The sequence below is a fragment of the Sarcophilus harrisii genome, chromosome 4, assembly GCF_902635505.1.
Source record: "Sarcophilus harrisii chromosome 4, mSarHar1.11, whole genome shotgun sequence".
Classification (NCBI taxonomy): domain Eukaryota; kingdom Metazoa; phylum Chordata; class Mammalia; order Dasyuromorphia; family Dasyuridae; genus Sarcophilus; species Sarcophilus harrisii.
In genome coordinates, this window is record NC_045429.1 from 255,668,777 (window position 1) to 255,693,611 (window position 24,835).

Below are 24,835 nucleotides of genomic sequence, written 5' to 3' on the forward strand. Positions count from 1 at the left end.
TTAGAATATTCTCATTATTATGGCAGTTAGAAGGAGAAAATATAGACAGAGGGCACAGGTATGAGTTGAATATAAGGGATACTATCTTTGTTTTTTTTAGTGATGAAATTAAGGGGTGAGAGAGGAATGTACTGGGAGAAAGGGAAAGGAAAAAGCAGAATGGTGTAAATTATTTGCCATAAAAAGGAGATAAGAAAAAACTTTTACAGTGGATGGGAGGAGAGAGAGAAAAGGAAGAGTGAGTGAGTGAGTGAGTGAACCTTACTCTTATCATAATTGGCTCAAATAGGAAATAAAATACATACTCAATAGGGGTATAGACATCTGTCTTACTCTGCAGGAAAATAGGAAGGTAATGAAATATGGGAAGGGGGGGAAAGTGATAAAAGAGAAGGCATATTAGGGGAGGGAATGCTCAGTATCAAAATACATTTGAGGAGGGACAGAGTGAAAGAAGAGAGAATAAATGGGGGAAAAACAATTAGCAATACTAATTGTTAAAAAAAAACATTTTGAAAGTAAATTTCTCTGATAAGGCCTTATTTCTCAGAGGGAATTGAGTCAAATTTATAAAAAATAAGAACCATATATCAATTGGTAAATGATCGAAAGATATGATCTATGCCCAAAAGGATACAAATTCATGAATATCTTTTGATCCAACAACACCACTACTAGGCATGAATCTGAAAAGAGTTTCAGAAAAAAAAAATGAAATAGAAAAGGAAAATAACCTATAGGTACAAAAAATATACAAAGCAGTTTCTTCTCAGGACAAAAAACAAATTAGAAATTGAGGGAATGCTCATTAATGGGGAATGGCTCAATAAGCTGTGTTAAGTATTTGTGATGGAATGTGTTTGTTCTTTGGGAAATTATGAGCAGGATGCTCTCAGCACTGGGAAGTTCTTCATTTAAAAAATGAAATATACTGTATACAAAGTAACAGCAATGTTCTGGGATGACCAATTAGAAATGACTTTGTAATTCACAGTAGTACAATCATCCACATCTACTCTAAAGGACTAATGATGAAAAATCCTATTCATACCCAAAGAAGGAACTGATTATGCCTGAATACAGATTGAAGCATTCTTCATCTCTCTATTTCTCTCTTTCTTTTTAATTTTTTTTGAGGGTTCTTATTTTTATTAGAGTGAGAAATAGAAGTTTTCTTTCATAACTTGACTTTTATGAAAATGTTTTACATAACTTCACATTTGGTTTCTTAATTTTTTTTATTGGGATAAGGAAGAGAATCTGGAATCAAAAATCTTAAAAACGAATGTAAAAAATTGTTTTAATGTAGCTGAAGGAAAAATATTAAATAAATTAATTAATGTTTTTTTAAAAGAAAAGAATAAAAAGAGTTGTGCCTCCAAAGAAGCAAACTTGCTGTAAAATAATGGCATACAAATTTGACTTCATTTATTCAGAATTTGTGATTATAAAGACTGAAGCTGGATTACAGTATTCTATCACACTATACTTTACAAAAAGGTTATTAAGCAGATTATGCTGGATTATGTAAATAAAATAAGAAAGAAAATTTCAATCATTTTACCAGAATGAACAACTTTCAAATCCCTTCAAGTACTTAGTTAAGATCCTCTTGCATAGAAACAAGTGCTAGAATGATTACAAATTTTTCTTATCCTGTCAAGTAAGCTCTCTGTAGATTTCTGTCAAAGCGCCATTTTGTTCATTTAGTTTCAGCTGTCCTATATTCAAAACAAGTTTGCTATTCCTTTAAAACTATTTAGAATTGAGACATTTTACTAAGTCAAAGATTATTTGTTTTCTACTTAGTCTACATCTTACTTCACAAGTAAAGACTAAATGAAATAGTGTATCTAAATTGTTTTGACCTGTTTTCATTCCTTCCTTTCTTCTTCCCTTCCTTCTTTCTCTTTCCCTTCCTTCTTTCCTTCCCAACTTTATTTTTCCTCCTTTGTTCCTTCCTTTCTTTTCTCCTCCTCCTCCTTTTCTTACTCCTCTTGCTTCATCTCCTCCTTCTCATTCTTTTCCTTCTCCTTCTCCTTCTCCTTCTCCTTCTTCTTTATCTCTGTCTCTCTTCTTCTTGTTCTCTCTCTCTCTCTCTCTCTCTCTCTCTCTCTCTCTCTCCCCCTTGCAAGACCTAAGATTTCATCTGTGTGGGGAATTCTCAGTATAGAAATTTTCTCCAGTGATTCAGTCCAATAACTTTATGCTTAGCAACTTCCTTAGGGCAAAGAGATGCTAAGTGACTTGTCTAAAATCACACAATTACTATTCTTCAAAGGAAAGACTAGAACTAAAGTCTTAGCTGCCAGTCCAATTCTCTATTCACAGAACCACTCTACCTCTCTTATAGTTCATCAAATCTTATATAAATATTTGTGGTAATGGTAATTGTAGGTGTGATGGTGTTATCAGTAGCAGTAGCAGTAAATAGAAATAGAACTTTTACTCCAAAATTAGTAAGAGATGTGCTTGAGCCACTTTGAACTTCAACATCAACTGTTAAATTTTTAGTATGAACACTTACATCTTTGAAATCAGATGTTACAAATAGGAGCTTGAGTTATTGTTTTGTTGATTATTAAGATTAAGATGATGGAGAAACTTAATAACAGAAATTAAACTTAAAAATTTGTCTTTCTTGCTCATGTTTTTAAAGAGCAAGTTAACATTACCAGATTACCTCTGAATCTGACTCATCATGTAAATAAATGAGATATAATGTAAATATCTAGTCAAAAAGGACATCGTGAGAGCCCTTTAAAGTGCCCAAAGCATTTCATATGAATTATCTTGTTTGATCTTCACAATTCAGTGAAATAGGTGTCATTATTATCGTCTTCATTTACCTGAAGCTCAAAAATCATGTTTTGCCAGTGTCACACAACTAGTAAGTTTTTGAGGCAGAGTTTGCAACTCTCTCTTCACTCCAAGTTCAGAGCTCTTTTCTTTTGAACCATCACTCAACCTGAATGATCAAATAATAACTTCTATGCAATGATCAATGTTTTCTTTTAATAAAAAAGAGACTAGTTCTCAAAAAGACCCCAAAGAGAGAGAAAATTATGGTTGCAAATGGCTATCACCACACTACTTAAAAAAAAAAAAAAAAACTACTGAAACTACTAAAATACTGATCCTGAGAATATTGGGAATTCACATAAGTGTACTGCTACTATCAACCCTATCCACAGGCAACTTTTCAAATAACTTTTAAAATTTGAAAAAAAATCATTCTTTTTTCAGTCAGTTTTTCTATAAATGCTAAATTAAATAATTAAGCTGTAACCATTCAAGATCAATAGATTTTCTGCTGAAGTTTTAAAGTCTTCTAGGACTTTAAAGGAGAAAATTTTGCAAACTCTCTTGGTAGTCAATGTTAATTAGTCAAGATATCTTCTTAAGTCTAACTGCACTTTCTAATCCTACAATTCAAATCAGTTTCTTTAGGTTGTGTCCTTTCTGTGGAGCTAGAGATGGTAAGGCGCATGATGTTAATATAAGCATCTTTGCCCAACTGATGACACAAAGACTCAGCAGGGCAACAGTCTGAAAATATGTATCTTCAAAATGTTGAGAAGCTGTTGGAGAAAATAGATTATTATTTTCTCAGGCTTGCTTATGTATATATTTAGATGTTTGATGGTTTTTTGTTTTGTTTTGCATTGTTCTTAATTTCCTTAGGAGAGGAAAAAAGAAAAGTAAAGGTATATGGATTCATTAAATTATTGATAAGATAAAGTTAATAAAGTCTCATTTGGAATAAGACAAATAATAAGATAAATAAAAAAGGAACTAGAGCCATTAGAAGCTTACCAAAGTGGCAGTAGTAGCAATAGGAGGCAGAGAAAGAGGAGGAAGAAGAGTTCTTATTGTTCTTGTTGTTTTAGTCACAGCATTTTTTAGTGTTTAAAGTTTGCAAAATGCTTTACAAATATTATCTCATTTGATTCTCATCACAACTGTAAGAGTTAGATGCTATTATCATTCCCATTTTACATATAAAGCCACTGAGGCACAAAGACATCAAGTGGATTTCACCCAAAAAACTAGTAACTTCCTGAGAACACATTTGAACGTGAGACTTTCTAACTCCCAGGCCAAAGCTCTATGCACTACAATACTGCAGTGGTCCACTAAAATAATCAAATTACTGTTATCTGTTATTTGCCAAAGTTTGGTAGCATAAAATTTGAGTATCATATATTTATATGCTTAGAGATTCCTATCTCTTGCTCTCTGTTTCTTTTGATTTGTCTCTGTCTCTCTGTCTCTCTCTCTCTCTCTGTCTCTGTCTCTCTGCTGTAGTTATCATTGAGGAAAAGATTTACTTATTAACAGGTTGATTTTGAGTATCTTTATATAGTTTCACACATATGACCAAAGTATAGCAACCAAACCTGATTCTACACGTTAAAACAGATTTCAAATAATGTAAATGAAAAAAATAATTACATTCTTCCAACAAAAATGACCAGCATAATTACAAAAGGGACTTACATATTTTGTTTCTCGACCAGCTGCTCTTGGAAGAGTTGCAGGCATCTGCATTCAAATAAAGATAAACACACAGATGGAACAACCAAAGAATCAGCAGTAGCATTGTCTATTTTGTTTCAATCCTTTAAAGATAATGGCTCCACTATATGATAGATATTTACATATTTCTCATAGTTTTCCCACAAACAGATATAAAAAAGATTCGTGAATTCAAGAACATGAAATTTCCTCTAACAACATAGATCAAAACCCCACTGTGATTTAGCAGATTAAGTTAAAAGAAACTGTCAGAAGGTACTCATTAGGAGATAAAGGATATATGATTTGTTCATGATATTATCTCTAATAAGTCTCAGAGACAGAATTTGAACCCAGGTTTGTTTGTTTTTTACTCTAAGTCCAATACCCTACTTTTAAGATGTACTGCCTCTTATTCTGAGTATGTAAGATTACAGATTTAAAACTAGTGTTTATATTTACCATTGACTTTATTTTTCTGTCTCATTAAATGAGATCAGCAAAAGATATTATCATTACTATTCTGAGAGAAATGATTAATTTATTCTCACTCAGATTCAAATGTTTTGAAGAACAATATAGCAAAACGTAAAGCCACAAATATCATGCTTTTTGTCTTGACTGATACTGCTGCTAACATACCAAACATACTACAAAAAGAAAAGGGGAGTCCTATCTGTCTATCTATATAGCTTTCTATTTGTAACAGAAGAAAATGAAAAGCAGTCTATATGTCTAACAATTAGATAATGACTGAATGCATTTATAGTGTATTAATGTGATTATGATATTTCTAAAAGGATAAATCTGAAACATACAAGGAAATATGGAAAGACCTATGTGAGGTAATGAAGAATGAAATCATCAGAATGAGATGGGTTTACACATTAATAATGACTGGAAGAGAATGGGGAAATGAAAAGAAAGAAAGGAGTAATAGAAAGGAAAATGGAGAGAAAACAAGGTGAGGGAAGGGGAAAAGGGAAGACAAAAAGAAAAAGGGGAGCGCAAAAGAGGAAAGAAGAAGGGCCAAACAAAGAATTCCAGACAAGTCTAGAAGTGTACACAGGGCAAAAATTTCTTATTTGCTTATTAATTCTTTAGGTTTCACCTCATTAAAACTTCATTGGTTTGGATAAAATTCTGCCCCTTGTTTTACTTTTTTATTTATTTTTTCCTTTATTGTTTATAATAACAATATTTAAATATTGATAAAAATTTCTGTAGTCAAAAAGAAGGCATTCTACTGCATTGGATGATTTAATGGGGTATGCCAACCAAAATCTTTCATACTTGAGCAAAATCTCTCTCTCTCTCTCTCTCTCTCTCTCTCTCTCTCTCTCTCTCTTTCTCTCTCTATCTTTTCTCTCTTTCTTTCCCCCACGTGTGCCTAAATAGATGTAATATATGTGTGAATAAAATGACTAGATAAAGCATGTTTATGATAGTTAGAAAATCCTTCCTATGATATTTGTTGTTTATTCATTTTCTAGTCTTATGTGACTCTGTGATTCCTTTTGGAGTTTTCTTGGCAAAGGTACTAAAATGGTATGTCGTTTTCTTCTCCAGTTGACTTACTGATGGGAAATGGAAGCAAACAAGATAAAGTGATTTGTTTGGGGTCATACAGCTCCTAAGTGATGGAAGCCATATTTAAACTTGGGAAGATGAGTCTTCTTTACTCAAGACCCAGAATTTTATCATTATATCATCTAGCTGTTCTTTCCTATACCTCCTATAATATCTACAACTGGCAAATGGCATTTTTTTGTTATTAGGATTAGTTTTAACAGACAGTAAAATTGTTTTAATAAGCTCATTTCAACATTTCCTAGAAATAGGAATTTTTGTCCCAGTTCATAGCAGCTCTAGCCTATCACACCATCTATATACTTAAGTAAACATTATTAGTAAAACAAAAAAAAAGACAATTATAGGTTCACAATAAAAAATAATATATTGAAAAAACAATCAGAATGAACAATGCAGACATTAGTACAAATTAGTACAAATGCCTATGTATACATATATGTATATATAATACGCATACATGTGAATATGCATAAATATATGTATATTTGAATTTATATGTATATGTGTGTACAACTTTCAGAAAACAAACTTTTATCTCAAAAACAACCTCACTAAATGATGTCAGAATAAGAAAAAATTTCAATTTTCTCTACAAACTGAAGAATTCAAGATTGGTGAAGAACTTTAAACCATCAGTTCCCTTTGGGCTAAGTAAACAATGTAAAAGGCAACACACACACACACACACACACACACACATCACTTGATTTGCTTTAATTTCCCACATTAATACATGGTTTTATGGACACTACAAAAATAAATTTCCAATTTCTATATTTCTAAAGTAGTCTGTTGCACATATGTTGCACCCATATGTTTGTACAGAAGTCTTAAATATGCATGAAGCATGTGTTTTACACACTTTTTATTCAATGGCAGGCAGATAGTAACTGTGAAATAAATTCTTATGGATTGGTAAATCAGAAGGGATAGCACATGGAAGTAGTTAGATTAATTTATGTGGAAAACTCACGTACTTTGTTTCCATCAGAACCCAATGTTGTCTGCATGGAACTTGAAGGAGAATCTGAAGTATGCTGGGGGAGGAAAAGAGAGGATAGGGGTAGAGGGTACAGGATATGATGAATGGTACTGTAGTAAAGAAGAAATGAAGAAAAACAAAAACAAAAACAAATACTTTGAATTAAACACTCTAGTCTAAGGCATTACCATGGACAAGGATTCCTGTAAGACCTTATCAATGGCAGCACAGAGCTCTTCAGTTTGCTGCCTGAGCTGTGCGGGGGAACACAACTGGAAAAATTGAAACCATTCAGTGGGTTAGCACCATGCTTTGGGATTTCAGACCAAAAGCCCAGAAATTTATTATCATTACCTCCAGATGCGAGTCTAATGTGCTGTCCTTGGTGATCCTTTCGGACTTGGCAGGTTCATCTAGTGCCTAATGATAAACAAAATATTTTTGATATGAGATTTCTATCAGAAGTGAATGTCATTGCCAAGTTTCTTTTTCTAGGACTTCAAAGGAATCTCTAACTGTGAGAAGGGAAAAAATTCAAAAGAAGCTTTATACCTCAATCAAAGTCTTCAGATATCAGGTTATTTTCTCCCTTAAGTTTTTTTTTTTTTTTTTTTTTTTTTTTTTTTAATTCATTGAACAATTCCCTGACTTAAAGTCAGCTTCTCATGTGGAAGCAATTTCTTAGATGTAGTTCTACCTCACAGAATTTCTGCAGTGGGATTATAAAATCTTACTTTAAAGTTAAAAAAATTGGTTAATGGTGGTTCTTAAATAAATATTCAATAGATATAATGAATAGAAATTCAATATTTCCAAGATATTCTTGGAAAGAAGCATGGTGATCGTAGACACAGGGATGACCTTAGAATTAAGAAAACCAGATTCAAAGCACATGCCATGTGACCACCAACAATCTTCTTAATCTATCAGTTGCTAGAGTTAATCGACTCTAAATATAATAAGTTTGATTTGGCAATTTGCATTAAAGGAAAGTGTCTCTGCACTCAAAATTTCCTGAAGGATAAAATCACAGGTAATATAAAAACTAGTATAAGAACCTTCATCCAAATTGCGTATTGACCACTGGCTTCAGGGATGAAGTGCTCATTCAAAATATATTTGAATTCTTTTTATAAAAAATTAGAACAGTTTTCAGGGCAAGTTTTCAAAAAACAATAGAAAATCAAGTTCATAATTTTATATTTATCCCTTATTTTTAGCCCAAAATAATATAATTGAATTTGATATCTTACTCAACAGACTAGCTATGAATGAATGAAAAAATGAATAATCTTTGGCTGTTTACAAAAATCAAATTCATCCTCAGAACATGAATATTGGCCAGATGGAGATTATTCAAAAGAAAGTACTATAGTCTGAAAGAACCTACCAAGGAGAAATGAAGGGGATAGGGAGCCTTTAATAATGAGATAACCACAGAAATAAGTATAAATTAATTAATCAACAAGCTTTTATTAAATATCTACTACATGCCAGACACTGTGTGACTTACTGAGGATGAAAAGACAAAAGTTGAACTGGTAGTCTTCTAAGGTAATTAATTTGATAGGTACAAAACTTGTGTATATAAGTCATAGTCTGTCCACTAATGAGATGAATCTCACCATCATTTATACCTTCTATTATTACAAAGATTTATAAGGGCTTTTGTATTTTTAAAGTTGTCTTTTGTTCCTAGGACATTATTTTCTTATACTCATGCTGAATCTAGTCTAAAAAGAGATTGACAATTTGCTACAAAAACAATTTGTATTGTTTTTCTTCTGATTTTCTTGTTCTAAGAGCCATGGCATTTAATATCAGTCTTCTCTTCTCTTCTCTTATTGAACATGCTAAATAACCTTCAATGTATAGATGTTAAATCTGGCATTATATCTAATCAAAAGTCAAGAAAGTAATATCTGGAGGTAGAGAGAGAGAGGGAGGGTAGAGATTGTTCTTCTTTCACTTCCTTATTTTAACTGAAAATAACCCAAGATCCAATCACCTGTTTTGTCTGCCATCTATTACTGTAACTCATATTGAGTTTGCATTAAATCTTTTTCCAGAAAATCTTCTATGTAATACCTGGTTTCTACAGTTGCATACCTGTAAAAGTAAATTATTTTACTTCAGCTAAAAGACTTTATATTTATCCCTATTAAATTTCATGTTGTTGCATTTGGCCCAATGATCTATTCTGTTAAAATAATTTTTTTCCATTATGACTCTACCATAAAGGCTGTTAGCTATTTTAGTTATCTTTGTGTCATCTTCATATTTAATGAGAACAAAAAGGATCATTTTTCAATTGATACTAAAGATAAGCAAGGACATAGGAAGAGCGAACTAAACTGCTCTTGATGAATTTCAGTCATCTGGCTCTACTATATTTTAACTAAATCTTTAATAAAAATATTAAATAGCATAGAGACAAAAACAGATGCCTGGTGAATTCCAATGAAAATCTTTCCCATCTTATCATTATTCCATTTATAACTCTTTTTTAGGTAAGGACATCCAAACAGTTCTAAATCCATCTAATTATACTATCATTTGGTCCTTATATCTCCATCTTTATATATATCATACTGACTTCTAGGTCAAGAATGAAGAGGAGCATTTTCAGTCAAGAGGAAATGGGAGATTTATAGAATAATATCACTCTTGGCAACTGAGCATCAAGGACCCTGATAGAATGTATTAGAAACTGGAATTCAATATGTTATTTACAAGAAACCCACTTGAAACACAGAGACAAATAAAGAATTAAACTAAGGTGCTAGAGTGGAATCTATTTTGCTTCAACTGACATTTTAAAAAGGTAAGGGTGGCAATCATGATCTCAGACAAAGCAAAAACAACACTTAACTGAAAGGGATAAGTAGGGAAGCTATATCTTGTTAAAAGGCACTGTAGGCCTATAGAAGCAAGATCAGTGTTCAACATATACAAACCAAATGGTATAGTATCCAAAAATCTTAAATGAAAAGTTAAATAAATTACAAGAGAAAATATTAAAACTATACTAGTAGGAGACCACAACTTTCCCTTCTCAGAACTAGATAAATCTAACCACAAAATAAATAAGATAGATGTTGAGTAAATTAATAAAAATCTTTTTAAAATTAGATATGATAGCCTTCTGGGGAAAACTGAATGGGAATAGAAAGGAATAAAAACTTTTTATCATCTGAGTGTCATATGGCACCTTCATGGTACACAATATGTTCACAAAAAAACTTACCATGTATTAAAACAAAAAGCTCACAATGAAATGCAGAAAAACAGAAATACTAAATGCAGTTTTCAGAGAAAGAAATCTACAGATCTTTATGCTTAAGAATATCAATGTACATTTTTAAATACTAGCAAGGAAATTAAAATAATATATCCCAAAGAATATATACTATGATCATGTGTGATTTATATCAAATATGCAGAGTTGATTCAATATTAGGAAAACTGTCAGTATAACTGACTATATTAATAACAATTACAACAATGATTATACCAATATATGCAGATAAAACCTTTGACAAAATACAATAGCCATTTTTATTAAAAATACTAAAGATCATAAGAATCAATGGAACATTTTTTTAAATCTGGACCTGGTTGTATATTTTTTATTACAGTTTTTTATTTACAAGATATATGCATGGGTAATTTTTTGTCATTGACAATTGCAAAACCCTTTGTTCCGATTTTTTCCTTCCTCTCCACCTAGATGGCAGGTTGACCAATACATGTTAAACATGTTAAAATGTAAGTTAAAAACAACATATGTATACACATGTCCATACAGTTATTTTGCTGTACAAAAAGAATCAGACTTTGAAATAGTGTACAATTGACTTGTGAAGGAAATCAAAAATTCAGGCAGACAAAAATAGAGGGATTGGGAGTTCTATGTAGTGGTTCATAGCCATCTCCAGAGTTCTTTCGCTGGGTGTAACTGGTTCAATTCATTACTGATTTGGTTCATCTCATAGCTGAAGAGGGCCGTGCCCATCAGAATTGATCATCATATAGTATTGTTGTTGAGTGGAACATTTCTAAAAATAATAAGTGGTGTCTATCTAAACACATGAGAAAATATTATCTATATCAGGGTTAAACCTAAATTCTTCCCAGAAAGGATGTTCATTATCATGACTATTGTTCAGTATTGTATTAGAAATGCTAGCAAAAACAATAAAGACAAGAAAAAGAAATTCAAGGAATAAACACAGGCAATGAGGAAACAAAACTATTGGGTTGTTTGCATTTATGTTACATGCAATATTTTAACAGAATATATAAAAATATATAAAAAGAAAGCATCAGGGGTTTCTTTGGAAACCCCTTTTGGAAACCCTTTTGGAAAAAGACAAATCTAGCAAATTTCTAGAATTTTAATCCCAAATTATGACAAGATTTTGCTTCTATGCCATCTTTGTGGAATGAGAATTATAATTGGCATATGTCTCTGAATGTATATACTTCATTCAAAAGAAACAGAGAGCTAATTGTTAAGGGCAGGGAAGGGGAGTGATATCCTTGTATATTTAGAAGGTAAAAATATAACACTTAAAGTTGATTAAATAAAGGTCTTTGGTGGGACACAGGGAATTTATACCAATTGTCTGTCTAAAGATAAATCATGTATCTTTAGACTTTAAGTTTAAAAAGCTGTCCATACTCTGATTCAAATATTTAAAGACTCAGCTCGTGGATTCAGATCTGGAGAAAATACTAACTTCTTCCCAATTAATTTGTACCTCTTGAAAAGTGTAAAATGGGAAATTATCTCATCTCCCTCATCACCAGTTTCTTGCAGCAGAAGCACATGGCCATTGAAAACTAGCACAAAGCTTGATAGAGGAATTCAAGGACATTGTTTCCAGAGTTTCATCCTTCTGTGTATATATCAAGAAAGAGAATTTAGGTATTAGAGATGGGATTTTGTTGTTTGAATAGACTTCAGACCTAAGATTACCAGGCAACAGAATGGGGGAAGAATTTCTTCTAGGAACTAGACAAAGGGTTCGGCTTCTGCCTGAAAGAATAATCTATTGTTCCAAAACCAACAACATCAGCTTAATCCAAAGTTTAAGATGGGAGAAATTACAATAAACTGATAGAGGAATTCATCCAGATAAATGAGCCCAGTGAGCCCATTAGACAACAAATTCAATATTGAAGTTTCTGATAAAGTCCTGTAAAGCAGATTCTAGAAGAAATTATAGCTCAATATTAACAAGAACAACATGAAAATATTAGTAGCCCTGTTACCCTGTAGCACTATGGTACTAGAAGTGAGAACTACTTCTCCCCTAACATGGCTTGGCCATATATATTCCTTTACATGATTATCTCTTCCTGGAAGAGTCCCTAACAATTGTATTTATGACTTCCATGTGGGCTCACTTTTCTTGCTGATGCTTAGTGTATTTCAAGGCAACTAAAACCCAGGTTTATGATGTAAAAGTTTTGTTGTCATCTTTCTTACAGCCCTTAATTTGAGTTCATTGTGTCCTTAGGCTGATTACTGTCCAGGAAATACATCAGCAAAGACTCAAGAGCTATAGTTTTAGGAGTGCAAACCCAAAAAGTCCTTGAACCTGGGATGCCTATCCACTAGAGAGACAAAACCTGTAAGTGAGAGCTAAGAAAGGAGGCACCTTAACAGAGATTATATTTTTAGCCAATTGGTTGTTGTTGCTATTTAATCAATTAGTCAGGTCTGACTCTGTGACCCCATTTGGGCTTTACTTTGCAAAGATACTGGAGTGATTTTCCATTCCTTCTTTAGCTCATTTTACAGATGAGGAAATGGAGGCAAACAGGGTTAAGTGACTTACCCAGGATCACACAGCTGATAAATATCTGAGGCCATATTTGAACTCAAGTCCTGCTGATTCCAGGGCTGTTATTCTATCCACTGTACCACCTAAGTTTTACTATTGGTCCAAATGATCCAGAAGTTCAATTCCTTTTTCCAAACATTATCTTATTAAACACCTATTCAGTTTTCTCTTCTATAACGCTTGCCTTCATTGGACAACTGTGATGAAGACATTTCCTGTGTTACCATAGTCTTCAGTTCCTTGCCAAAGACTTCATAATACTCCTGACTATACTTTCTGGGATCCTTTTGGGAATATCATTTGTGCCCACATGAAACAATAGAAATGGGCAGAAGCCATCCATTTTTGAAAAGTCTTCAGAGATGCTTTGGAGCCTTGCCCTTGAAGGGGTACAGACTTCCTGTTGCTGCTGTCAAGTCAACATAGCAGAGATTCAGCAATTGACAAAAACATTTTTCTTTCTCTGGTTCTTTTAAAATGATCCTTTATTGGATAGTTCCTGTACATAGTCACTTAGCCTTGACAAATATACAAACATCTTACCCTCACTGCAAATTATAATAAAGTTCTCCTGGATCTTTATAACTCCTGGTACTAAGGCACTCAGTCTGTCTTTGTAATTACTTCCGGGAGATTGTAACTTTACCTAATTAGTACCTCTTTAATACATTTTATAGGCTCTCATTACTTATTAACAATTTGACAGTCACATACAAGTTCTTTTGTGGTTTTTTCTTCAATAATACTGCCTAGTCTCAACATAGATCCTAAAAAAATACTGATTTTTTCATTCAACTTTTTTATTTCATTGTTATAGGTAATTCCTTTCTCTATCAATGCAGATCAGTATCCAACCTATATGGAATTTTTCCTAGGCCACTGAGAATTGTTATTCATCCAAGGTCATATAGACACTATGTGTCAGAGGCAACACTTTCACCCAGGTTATCCTAACTCCAAGCTAAGCTCTCTGTCCTCTACACTTTGCTATCATAAGAGTGGGGCACATTCTGGACTAAGCCAAAGATTTAAAAAGGCTGAAGTAGACATGATAATACTTTGGTGACATCACCTCTCTTACTTCACACACACACACACACACACATACACACCTGTTACAAATTCTCTTCCTAACACCCTCAGATTAATAAGTGAGGAACAAAGGAACAGCAAAACCTAGAGTGCATGCAGACAAAAAACTGCAGCTGAGACTAAAAGAACTCTCACTTCAGTATCAGAAGGGGAATAATAGAGAGCAATAATGTCCCAAGAAAAACAATTTATGTATTGACTCAAGAAAAGGATATATATATATATATATATATATATATGTGTGTGTGTGTGTGTGTGTGTGTGTGTATGTCAACTCTTTTCAGGTTGCAGAGAATCAGAAATAGAAGGGATACCCATTAATTGGGGAATAGCTAAACAAGTTGTGGTATACAATTGGGATGGAATACTATAGTGTTATAAGAAATGTTGAACAAGATGTTCTCAGAAAATCCTGGAAAGATTTGCATGAACTGGCACAAAATACAATAAGTAGAACCAGGATATAGCAACAGCAATATTGTAAAATGATCAACTGTGAATGACTTAGCTATTCTCAGCAATAAAGTGATACATAATCTTCTCTGAAGGATTTATGATGAATAATTCTATCCATCCCCAGAGAAAGAATTAATGCAGTCTGAAAACAAATCAAAACATACTTTTTTTATTTTATTTTTCTTGGTTTGGGGCTGGAATTTTTTGGTCTGTTTTCTTTTACAATATTCCAATATGAAATATATTTCTTCATGTCCACACATGTATAATCTATATAAAATTGCTTGCCTTCTCATTGAGGGAGATGTGGGGGGGGGAGAAAGTTTAGAATTCAAAATCTTAAAAAGAAATGTTAAAAATAGTTTTTACATGTAATTAGGGGGAAATAAAATACATATGTACTGACTCAAAAAGAGAAGAAAGGAATTAAATGTCCTAAAGACATATTCTGAGATAATTGAAATCTGTCATTCAGTAAGGCTGAGACTAGGGGTAAGTCAGATTTCCACCCTTAAAAATTCCACATCAGGATGCCCATCAATTGAGGAAGACTGAATAAGTCATGGTATATGGATGTAATGGAATATTACTGTTCTACAAAAAATGATGAGTAGGCTGATTTCAGAAAAACCCGGAAAGACACATATGAAATTATGCTAAGTGACTCAAGAAGAACCAAGAGAACACTGGATACAACAACAAGATTATATGATAATCAGTTGTGGTAGATTTGGCTCTTTTCAACAATGAGGTAATTCAAGGCCACTTCAATAAACTTATGATGAAAAAAGGCCATCCACATTCAGAGAGTGAACTATAGAGCCTGAATGTGGATCAAAGCACAACATGTTCACCTTTTTGTTATTTGTTTTCTGTTCTCCGTTTCCCTCTGTCTCTCTCTCTCTCTGTCTCTCTCTCTCTCTCTCTCTCTTTTTCATTTTCCCTTTTGATCTGATTTTTCTTGTGCTGCATGATGAAAATACATTTAAAAGAACTGTACATGTTTAATTAGGAGAGGGGGAGGGAAGGAGAGATGGAGAAAAATTTGGAACACAATGTTTTGCAAAGGTGCATGTTGAATTTGTCTTTGCAAGTATTTAGAAAAATAAGATACTATTTAAAAACAACAACAAAGAAATTCCATTGGATCATCTCATGCAGAGTCCAAATTACTGCTTGTCCAAGATTCTATAGATGGGGATTGCTAGATTAGAAGAATTTTAATGTGCCTTCCAATTCCGTAATTCCTAATGATTTGAAGCAAGTAAGGCCAGAATTACTATTTTTATGAAAGAATTTCAGGGTTTCCTAAAGGCCTGTGGCAGTTATTTTCCTTCATAACAGATGATCACTTTACTCATGGTACTAAAAAGTTAATGTACAATAATAGAGCTGGAAAAACTGATAAATGATATGAAGTTTCCTTCACACTGAGTCCATGCTGTCAACCTTTTAATCAGCTGCTATATCAACTGTTTGTCACTCTGGCATTAGAGTCTCTGATGGCTCTGATCAACCAGAATCATCAGCAGTTCTAAGCCTTGTACATAGGGTCATCTGTTTTCTCTGATTTTCCAGCAATCAATAGGAAGTCCCACTAGCTTTTGTGGTTTGTGTGACAAGAGCTGATAATCAAATCTTGCTATCACAAGAGGTTTCTACTGCTTATATGCTGCCAAGTTCTGAACTTTCTTATGATTCTAAATAGAAATCCACATCTATTTTATTTCTCTATTTTACAAGAAACTGACCTATCTTTACCTTTCTTGGTTTAAGATTACTTAATAAATCAGTTGAAAAGAAGGTGGATACTTCCAGCTCTTTTGAAACCTGTTCTAGGAAAGAATAAAAGCTAAAATGAACTTGGTGGCACTAGATTAGTCTTGAAATTTATAATAATTGATCTCTTATTGAATAGGGGATATTTATTCAAATATACAATTCTATTTCTACCAAGTATTTTAAAAGTAGCTATTTTATTTTTAAAACTGAAAAGTACATTAAAAACAGGGCCATAAAAAGAGAGATTGACAGAAATTTAACAGATCAGTGTCTGACAAATAAACCAGCAAGTTGTTATTCCTTTATCTATAACATTTTTCATTTTGATTGAATGTAATAAATGACAGTAAGAAAGTACTTACTAGAAATTTATATTACTACTTACATCACTCTAATTCATTTAGGTACATATAGGGCACACCTCTGAGATTCTCAATAGGAAACATTCAAGTAATGTAAAAGATGATTTATTGGTTATGAATAGTTGGGTTTTGGAGAAAAGTGGAAATATATGCCTCATATATAGAGAACTCAAAAATCATCTAGTTTATTCCTATCCCAGAATTTTACAGCTAAGGAAACTGAAGCAAGAAAAATTAAGAGACTTGCCCAAAATTATACTAATATATGACAGAGTTGGAACTCAAACCCAGATTAAATTTTGAGGCTTTTTCATAAGAAAATACTGGAATTAAGAATTGAAATCCATGTGTAACTACTCTAAGTGAATTCCTCATGAAGAATATAAGGTGCTTTGCTCCTTGTTCACAGTAAGCAACTACAATTGACTATGTACTAAGTAACATTTCCAGACAGATTAACCATCCTTCTCAGAAAACAATTAAGTTTGACCCTAAAGTAAAGGACCTGATCAAATTGGCCATAGATATTTAATAGTTACTAGCTGTGTGGCCCTGGATAAGTTACTTAACCCCAATTGCCTTACAAAAATAAATAAATAAATGTAATATGTTCAATTTTTTTAAAATTAAGCTTTAAAATCTTAAGTCAAAATGAATTAGCTGTTATCCATATGTAGTTGGGGAAGGAGAGAAATTATTATATATTTAAGAAATAGCTAGTCATTCTATTTACCAACTCCACTCATTTTCACTGACTCTCCCACATGCCTGAAACATTCTATCTCTTTATCTCTGCCTCCTGGCTTCTGTGACTTTCTTCAGATCACAACTAAAATCCTACCTTTTTTAGAAGGTTTTTCCCAATTTTTCTTTATTTCAGTGCCTTATCTCTATTGACTTTTTTTCAATTTATCCTGTGTATAGATTGTTTGTGTGGATAGTTTGCCCCCAGTAGATTCTGAGCTTTTCTATAGCAAGGGTTAAATTTTATTTTAATTTATTATAGTGGCTGACACACAGTTGGTGCTTAATTGCATTCTTTGTCTCCCATACCTTCAATGCTCTCTATTTCTTCACCTTCACTATTTAGGATTAACTTCAAATTTCTGTTCATGTGCCACCTTCTACATGAAATCTTTGCTAATACCCTCAATTACCAGGACTTCTAGGCAAAGAGTGATAATTTAAAAGCATCATAAATAGAGCTATTGATCCTAAATTCTAAAGTTTTTGTCGTTGGAAATCCCATAAGATTTTGACTATTCCTCAAGCCTATTGGGAAAAAAATTATTTGGAAAATAGATCTAAAGTTAGTGAGTACCTTAGAAGTCAGCTCCTCCAATCCTTTCATTTTACAGAGAAAAAAACTAAAGTCCAAGAAAATTGTGACTGTACAACATCACATAGGAAGTAAACATCAGAAGTAGTAGATAAACCCTTACCCTTTTATTCAAAATCCAGTATTGTTCTCATAGAACATTCAGCTTCCCATTCCCAGTTTGTGGCCTTACACTTAAGACTTATTTCTTCTTACTATTTGGTCCCTCACAGAGATAGTCAATGGATAGGCAGTTCCATAATATCTTATTTGATATTACAGATATCATGTCAAATTCTTTTGCCTAAGATAAATCATATCAAATTCCTCATGATTCCTGGGAATGACAAAGTACATGTACTATTCTAATATTGTAATACTTCTAAAGATAAATGCTTTCATCAAGGTGGCCATTTTCTCTACTGAAAAAGATCACCAAACTTCCATGTTTTAGTAAATGATCTCCACAGGTTGCCATGGCCAAATATATATATATATATATATTTTTTTTTTAAATCATCTTTTGGTGATTTCCCTGGTTCGCTTTCACTTCTTTGACCTGTTCTTCTGAATCTTCATCCAGATCATACCCACTATCAATGAATGTCACCCAATACTTTGTCCTGAGTCCCTTTTTCTTCTCCTTTCTTCTAGGGTAATTTCATCCCACATACATGAGTTTGATCACAGGCTAATCACTGATCAATGATCATCTCTATGAAGATGACATATGTTTGTATATATATACATATATACACATATATCTGATCATTGTCTGATCATATACATATTTATTTGTTTGTTTATTAAATATTCATTTATTTATTTGTATATGCAAACATGTGTGTGTATGTGTATCCACTTTCATATAGCCAAATGCCCTTCAAATTGCTATTGCCATTTAGAACTAGAAAGTCTAGTAGCATCTCGTACTTAGAATGCCAAAACAAAACTCATGACCGTTCCCCAAAAATCCTTCCCTTTTTTCAACTTTCCTATTACTGTTTAGAGGAAACAATTCTCCCAGTCAACCAGGCTTAGACCTTAGTGTTGTCCTGGAGTCCACACTTAGACTCATTCCCTCATATCTAATCTGCTGTGAAATCTTGTCTTTCTATTTTTATAATACCTCTTATACATGTCCCCCTTGCCTCCACTCACTTGGCAACCATTTTTGTTCAGGCTTCATCACTTGGATTAGTACAATAGAATTCTAATTGGTTGGCTTGACTGGTGTCTCTCCCTGCCAAATCATCTTTTATTCAACTGCAAAAATGATTTTCGTAAAGTGCAGGTTGGATCATATCATTCTCTGCAATACAGTTCACAACTACCACCACTACCACTACCACCTCTAATTAATAAGCTTCAATGACTCTCTTTTACCTCTGGGATCAAATGTAGAATTCCCGACTCATATTTAAAACTCTTCACAGCCTGGACCCTTTCTACCTTTGAGATTTTTTACATTTTATTTCCCTCCATGCATTCTATAATTTAGCAAAATGATGCTACTTCCTTCTCCACACACATAACACTTCATCTTTATAAACTTTTTGCTGGTTGTCTTCCATGTCTAGTATGTGCTCCCCTCTTGCCCCCATCTCCAGACTTCCTTTCAAAATTTTGTTAGAATCTCATCTTCTATAGAGGATCTTTCCCATCTTTCCTACTACTAGTGATTATATCTGAAATTATTTGACATGTATATATACATAATATATATTATACACACACATATATACATATATACATATATTTATACATAAATATGTGTGCATGTGTCTGTGAAGGTATGTACATATGTGTATGTATGTGGGTTTGTGTAGATATATAACATATACATGCATATATAACATATATGTATAGTTATATATTTATACCCCATGTGTATTTACATGTTATAATATATCTGATATAGATTTATAATATAGATATTGTATATGTAATCTATATTTTATATATCTTGCAAATATCTGTGCGTCATCTCCTCAATCAAAATGTAAGCATTTGGGGAGGAAAGACTGTTTTTGCCTTTTTCTGTATTTCTAAATTTTAGTAGAGTGTCTGGTATATAGTAGGTGCTTAATAAACGTTTGCTGGTCGGGAAGCCAAAATTTTTCTAGCTTGGTAGGCCCTGCCACAAATCTCAGTTTGTTGGCATACAATTTGAGAAGCCCATTCCACATTCATACTTTGAGAACACTTAAATAGAAAAATTTAGTGGAAGAAGATAAAATTGATTTGTAGAAAATTTACTCAGGGAGTACACCAAAGAAAAGAACAATTTGTAGGCAAAGCTCCAAAATCATACTTTTTTAATTGTTATTACTGACTTAATCGCTCCTTTTTTGCCTAGGTAAAAGTTGCAAAGTGTTTGAGGCTCAATCAGTTGTCTACAATGCAAGAAAGTTTGCATTGCAATACATTCTAAGCAAAAGGATGTTCTGTGTCCAAAGCAAGTATCTTTCATGTGACCATACTTTAAAGTTAGTAAGAACCCTTAGTCCCAAGGTTCTTATCCTGAAGTTTATGGACCCTGCTTGGATGGGAAAAATAAATACATCTTTATTTCAATATAATTAATATTGAAGCTATTGCACTTTATTCTATGCATCTAAAAACATTATGATGATAAATTGATTAAAGTCTTTACCAAACTGCCTTTTTAGATCATTGACACCAATAGTTACCTAAGTATTTGAATTTAGAATAATTACTTTCCAAATTTTTACTGAAAAAAAAAAAAACGGAGCATGCAAAAGTTGCATGGTACAGAATGAAAACTTCTAGTATGGGAGTAAAAGGATCTGAGCTCAATTCCTGAATCCAACTGACATCTCTATATCTGCATGATATTAGGCCATCTTTCTAGATCTGCATATCTTCATCAAATATGAGAGTCTTAGAACCGCTATCTCTAAGAGTCCTTCAAACTCTAATTCTCTATTTCTTATAAATTTAAATGTTCATGTTGATGATTAATTATTTAATAGGAGTAACAAAAATATGAAGTTCCACATAATTGAAATATAGCTCCAAATGTGATGACCGGGTATTTTAAAATCAGCCGGAGTCAGGAATTCAGGCTAAGGGAAAATCTTCAATCTTTATTCTCGGTAGAGGTGAAGAAGGATCAGAGGTGAAGGGTGATCAGAGGTGAAGGAGGGATCGTGATAGCAATGTGTGCAGCTGCATCAAGAAGCTAGCCAGACCAGAAGCCAGCCAGCAGTCTCTCCACCCCTCTGCCTCCACCCACTAAAATCATCATTTCCTATACAACACATCAGGACTTGCACAAAGAGTGGGCAGGGGCCATTCTTTCTCCAAGCAAATATATTAATAGAGTATGGCCCAATTACTATTTAGCCTCATGTGCTTGGGACCTCAGTGCATCAACTCGAGCTTTAGCCCATTACATCTAAGAGTCCTTCAAACTCTAATTCTCTATTTCTTATAAATTTAAATCTTCAGTTTGGTAATTAATTATTTAATAGGAGTAACAAAACTCTGAAGTTCCACATAATTGAAATATAGCTTAAGAAATAGAGACAAAAATATCTATCAGTTTACAGATAACTATCAGTTTATATAGTTTTTATTTATGTAAAGATAAAATATCTATCTCCTTATCTAGATAGACACATATCACCATATATACATAGATCTTTATAAATATGTGTATCTATCTTGATATAAGCTGATATTTATACACACATACACACACACACACACACACACACACACGCACACACACACACACACACACACATAGACACAAATGTAAGTTTTATTCAGAGTGGATATCAAAGAACAGAAATCATAGACTCAGCCCAATAATAAATAGCCTTATCTTGGATAACTAAAATTAAGTTCCATGTGCAGTCATAAATTTCTATTTAGCTTCAATTGAGAGAGAAAAACACCCTCAAGGAACTTTTTTTTTAATTTTCAGAATTTAATATCGTTTTTTATGTTCTACAACATTCCATTTCCAGACTCTATACCTTTTTATTGGTTATTCTTCATGCTTGGAATTCTACTCCCTTCTCATCTCTACTTCCTCACTTCTCACTTCTTTCAGGTCCCAGTTAAAATCCCATCTCCATGGAAGTATTTCCATATCTCCCTAGTGCCTTCTTTCTGATATGATATCCAATTTAATCTGTTTTACATATTTTGGAATGCTGTCTCCATCATTTATTTGTGAGTTCCTTGAGAACTTTCTTTATTGTTGTTATACTTGTTTTGTCTTTCATTGTATCCTCAATTCTCAGCACAGTGCCTGGCACCCAGTAGAGATTTAAAATATACTCATTGATTTGAAATGGTTATAACATGATATGTTCCAAAAAAAAATCTGCATAAAATATATTCACTTTGGAACTAACACTCATAAGTCTAATTAGCAAACCATCAAAAGCATTTCAGTATAAATGGTTTCATCTATATGAAAGCTTCATGGAAGGAAACCAATGTTCAGGGAAAGCAAAGAATTGTTGCAAAGAATCTTTCATTCTCGGTCTTTAACAATTTCAGTACCTTCCAGAGTGCTGATTCTTCCTGAAGGAGATGTGCACTTAAGGATTATAGTACTGATTTTCCTACTCCATTCAAAAATAACAGTCTTTGACTTCAATAGAACAAGATGAGTTCTACTGTGTAGGCAAACATGAATACACTGACTAATTTAAGAAGAACAGCATTGTTGAAAAGAACAGCAAAATCCCATTCAAGAAATATGACAGATAATGAACAGAAACCCAAAAATCATAAAGGTAAGTCACCTGTTTTTTAAACTTTTAAGTTTAATTATTTGTTGAATAGCAATATGATATAGTAGATGGAAGATGGACCACATTGGCCTTGAATTTTGGACTTTCTGCTTCTCACATGTGGAAAATGTGTGACAAGTCACTTAAGTTCTCTGAGTTTTACTCAACTCTCCAAGAGTAGAAGTTAAGGAGATTTGTCAAACTGTATTAGTGGAAGAAATTTACTTAACAGGATTCTCTTCTGACAATGGTTCTTAACCTGGGGTAGTGAATGTTCTTTTTTTATATTTTAATAACTATTTCAATAAAAATTGGGTTCCTTTATAATCCTACATTTCATTCCATGCATTTAGGAACATTTTATCAGACCACCAAAGGTGTCCATAAAGGAAAAAAAAAAAAAAAAAAAAAGACTGTCCTAGATCTAGGTCATCTTTTTAAAGTAATTACTAGTTGGGGAAAACTTTGCAAAATTAGGAGAATCTGGACTGACATAAAAAAAAAAAAAGAAAGGAACAAACATTGGAAATTTTGTGACATTTAACTAAGGTACAGATTGCAGCAATAATTTATTTTGGTCAAGGAATCATTATTTCTCAGTGCTCATTTGAAAGGTAACATATAACAGGGAAAAAACATGAATTTAAGGATCAAGATCATTGGTCCTAATTAATGGTATGACATTGAAAAAGTCACTTAACTCCTTTGGCTTTCTACTTCCTCATTTGGAAGAAGAGCAGAATATTTAAGAAAGGTGTATAAAATAAGGAAACTTCTAACTCTAAAAGTATCCTACATTTGTAGGTGTCTTCGTTTGTTCATTAGTTCATTGAAAAGGGTATAAATAATATATTCTTCATGCAATGTATTTTGCTCAAAACTTTGTATAAAAGCAAGCAGCACTCACATGTATGAAATAGAAATTGAACAAAAATTAGGTTTTGTAATCACAAGAATTGCATAGCATCATGAAATGAGTCACTAATGAAACTTTAAACTAATGGTTCCATATTCATTCTATAGACCTTATCACCCAGTACAATTAATTTTGTCAACTGACAAATTAAAAAAGACAATGCATTCTCCTTTATGCATTAGTTGGCCTTTTCTCCTGTGTTTCTTCTACCATGAATATCTCCTACACCCACTCACACCCTCTCCTCTTGTCAAAATTGTATTCATCCATCCTTCAGGGTCCAGCTCAAATGTCATTTCTTTGTGAAAATCTTCCCTGATCCTTACAATCAGATGTTATATTTTCCTCATCTAATACCTCATGATACTTTGTATCTTTCCAGTGGCATTCAAATGATTTTTTTTTCATTATACTTGCTTTTATATATGTTTTATCCTTTTTCCAGACTGTAAGAGTCTTGAAAATAGGAACCATATCTTTTCCATCTTTATATCTTCCAGGTCCTTGTATATAGGATGAAACTTGATAAATATTTACTAAATAAAATTTAGTCGAATACAGTAAACTGAATAATTCATTATATTTTGGAACCAATTCTAACAATATACCAATCTTTACAGGATCATAGTTATAGAGCTGGAAGGGACTTCGGAGGTCAGCTAATCCACCCCTCTATTTTTTTGTCCATCTTTTCCCATAAACTTTTTTAAAATTTATTTTAACACACATTGCTTTATTAATCATGTTTGGAGAAAAGAATCAGAGTAAAAGGAAAAAAACAGGAAAAAAAAAAGAAGTGAACATAGCATATGTTGATTTACATTTGATCTCCTTAGTTCTTTTTCTGGATGCAGATGCAATTTTCTGTTCAGTCTATTGAGATTGCTTTGAATCACCGAACCACTAAGAAGAACCAAGACTTTCATAGTTGATTATCACATATCCTTGCTATTATTGTGTACAACGTATTCCTGGTTTTGCTTGCAGCCCTCTATTTTTAAAGATCAACCACTAAGGTTTAAAGAAGTTACATGATTTTCCAAGGTCACACAGGTAGAAAGTAGAAGAAAGGGGATTTAAACTCAGGCAATCTGAATTCAAATCTAATCTACTCTTTTAATCTTGCGCTATTCTATCTTAATAGATTATTTAAAATGCAGGGAGACAATTGGTATGTTATTACTGTGCA

At 32.8% G+C, this 24,835-nt stretch overlaps 1 protein-coding gene across 6 annotated transcripts in view; it reads right to left on the reverse strand.

Moving 5' to 3' along the window:
* MLIP (muscular LMNA interacting protein) overlaps positions 1-24,835 on the reverse strand; it is a 382,597-nt gene that overhangs the window by 159,081 nt on the left and 198,681 nt on the right. For all 6 annotated transcript variants that reach the window (XM_031964713.1, XM_031964714.1, XM_031964712.1 and 3 more), the window contains exons 6-9: positions 7,448-7,513; positions 7,282-7,365; positions 7,089-7,148; positions 4,501-4,545 (exon numbers count right to left, since the gene is read on the reverse strand). In XM_031964713.1, the coding sequence (XP_031820573.1) occupies positions 4,501-4,545; positions 7,089-7,148; positions 7,282-7,365; positions 7,448-7,513 (255 nt within the window). The remainder of the gene's footprint in view (positions 1-4,500; positions 4,546-7,088; positions 7,149-7,281; positions 7,366-7,447; positions 7,514-24,835) is intronic.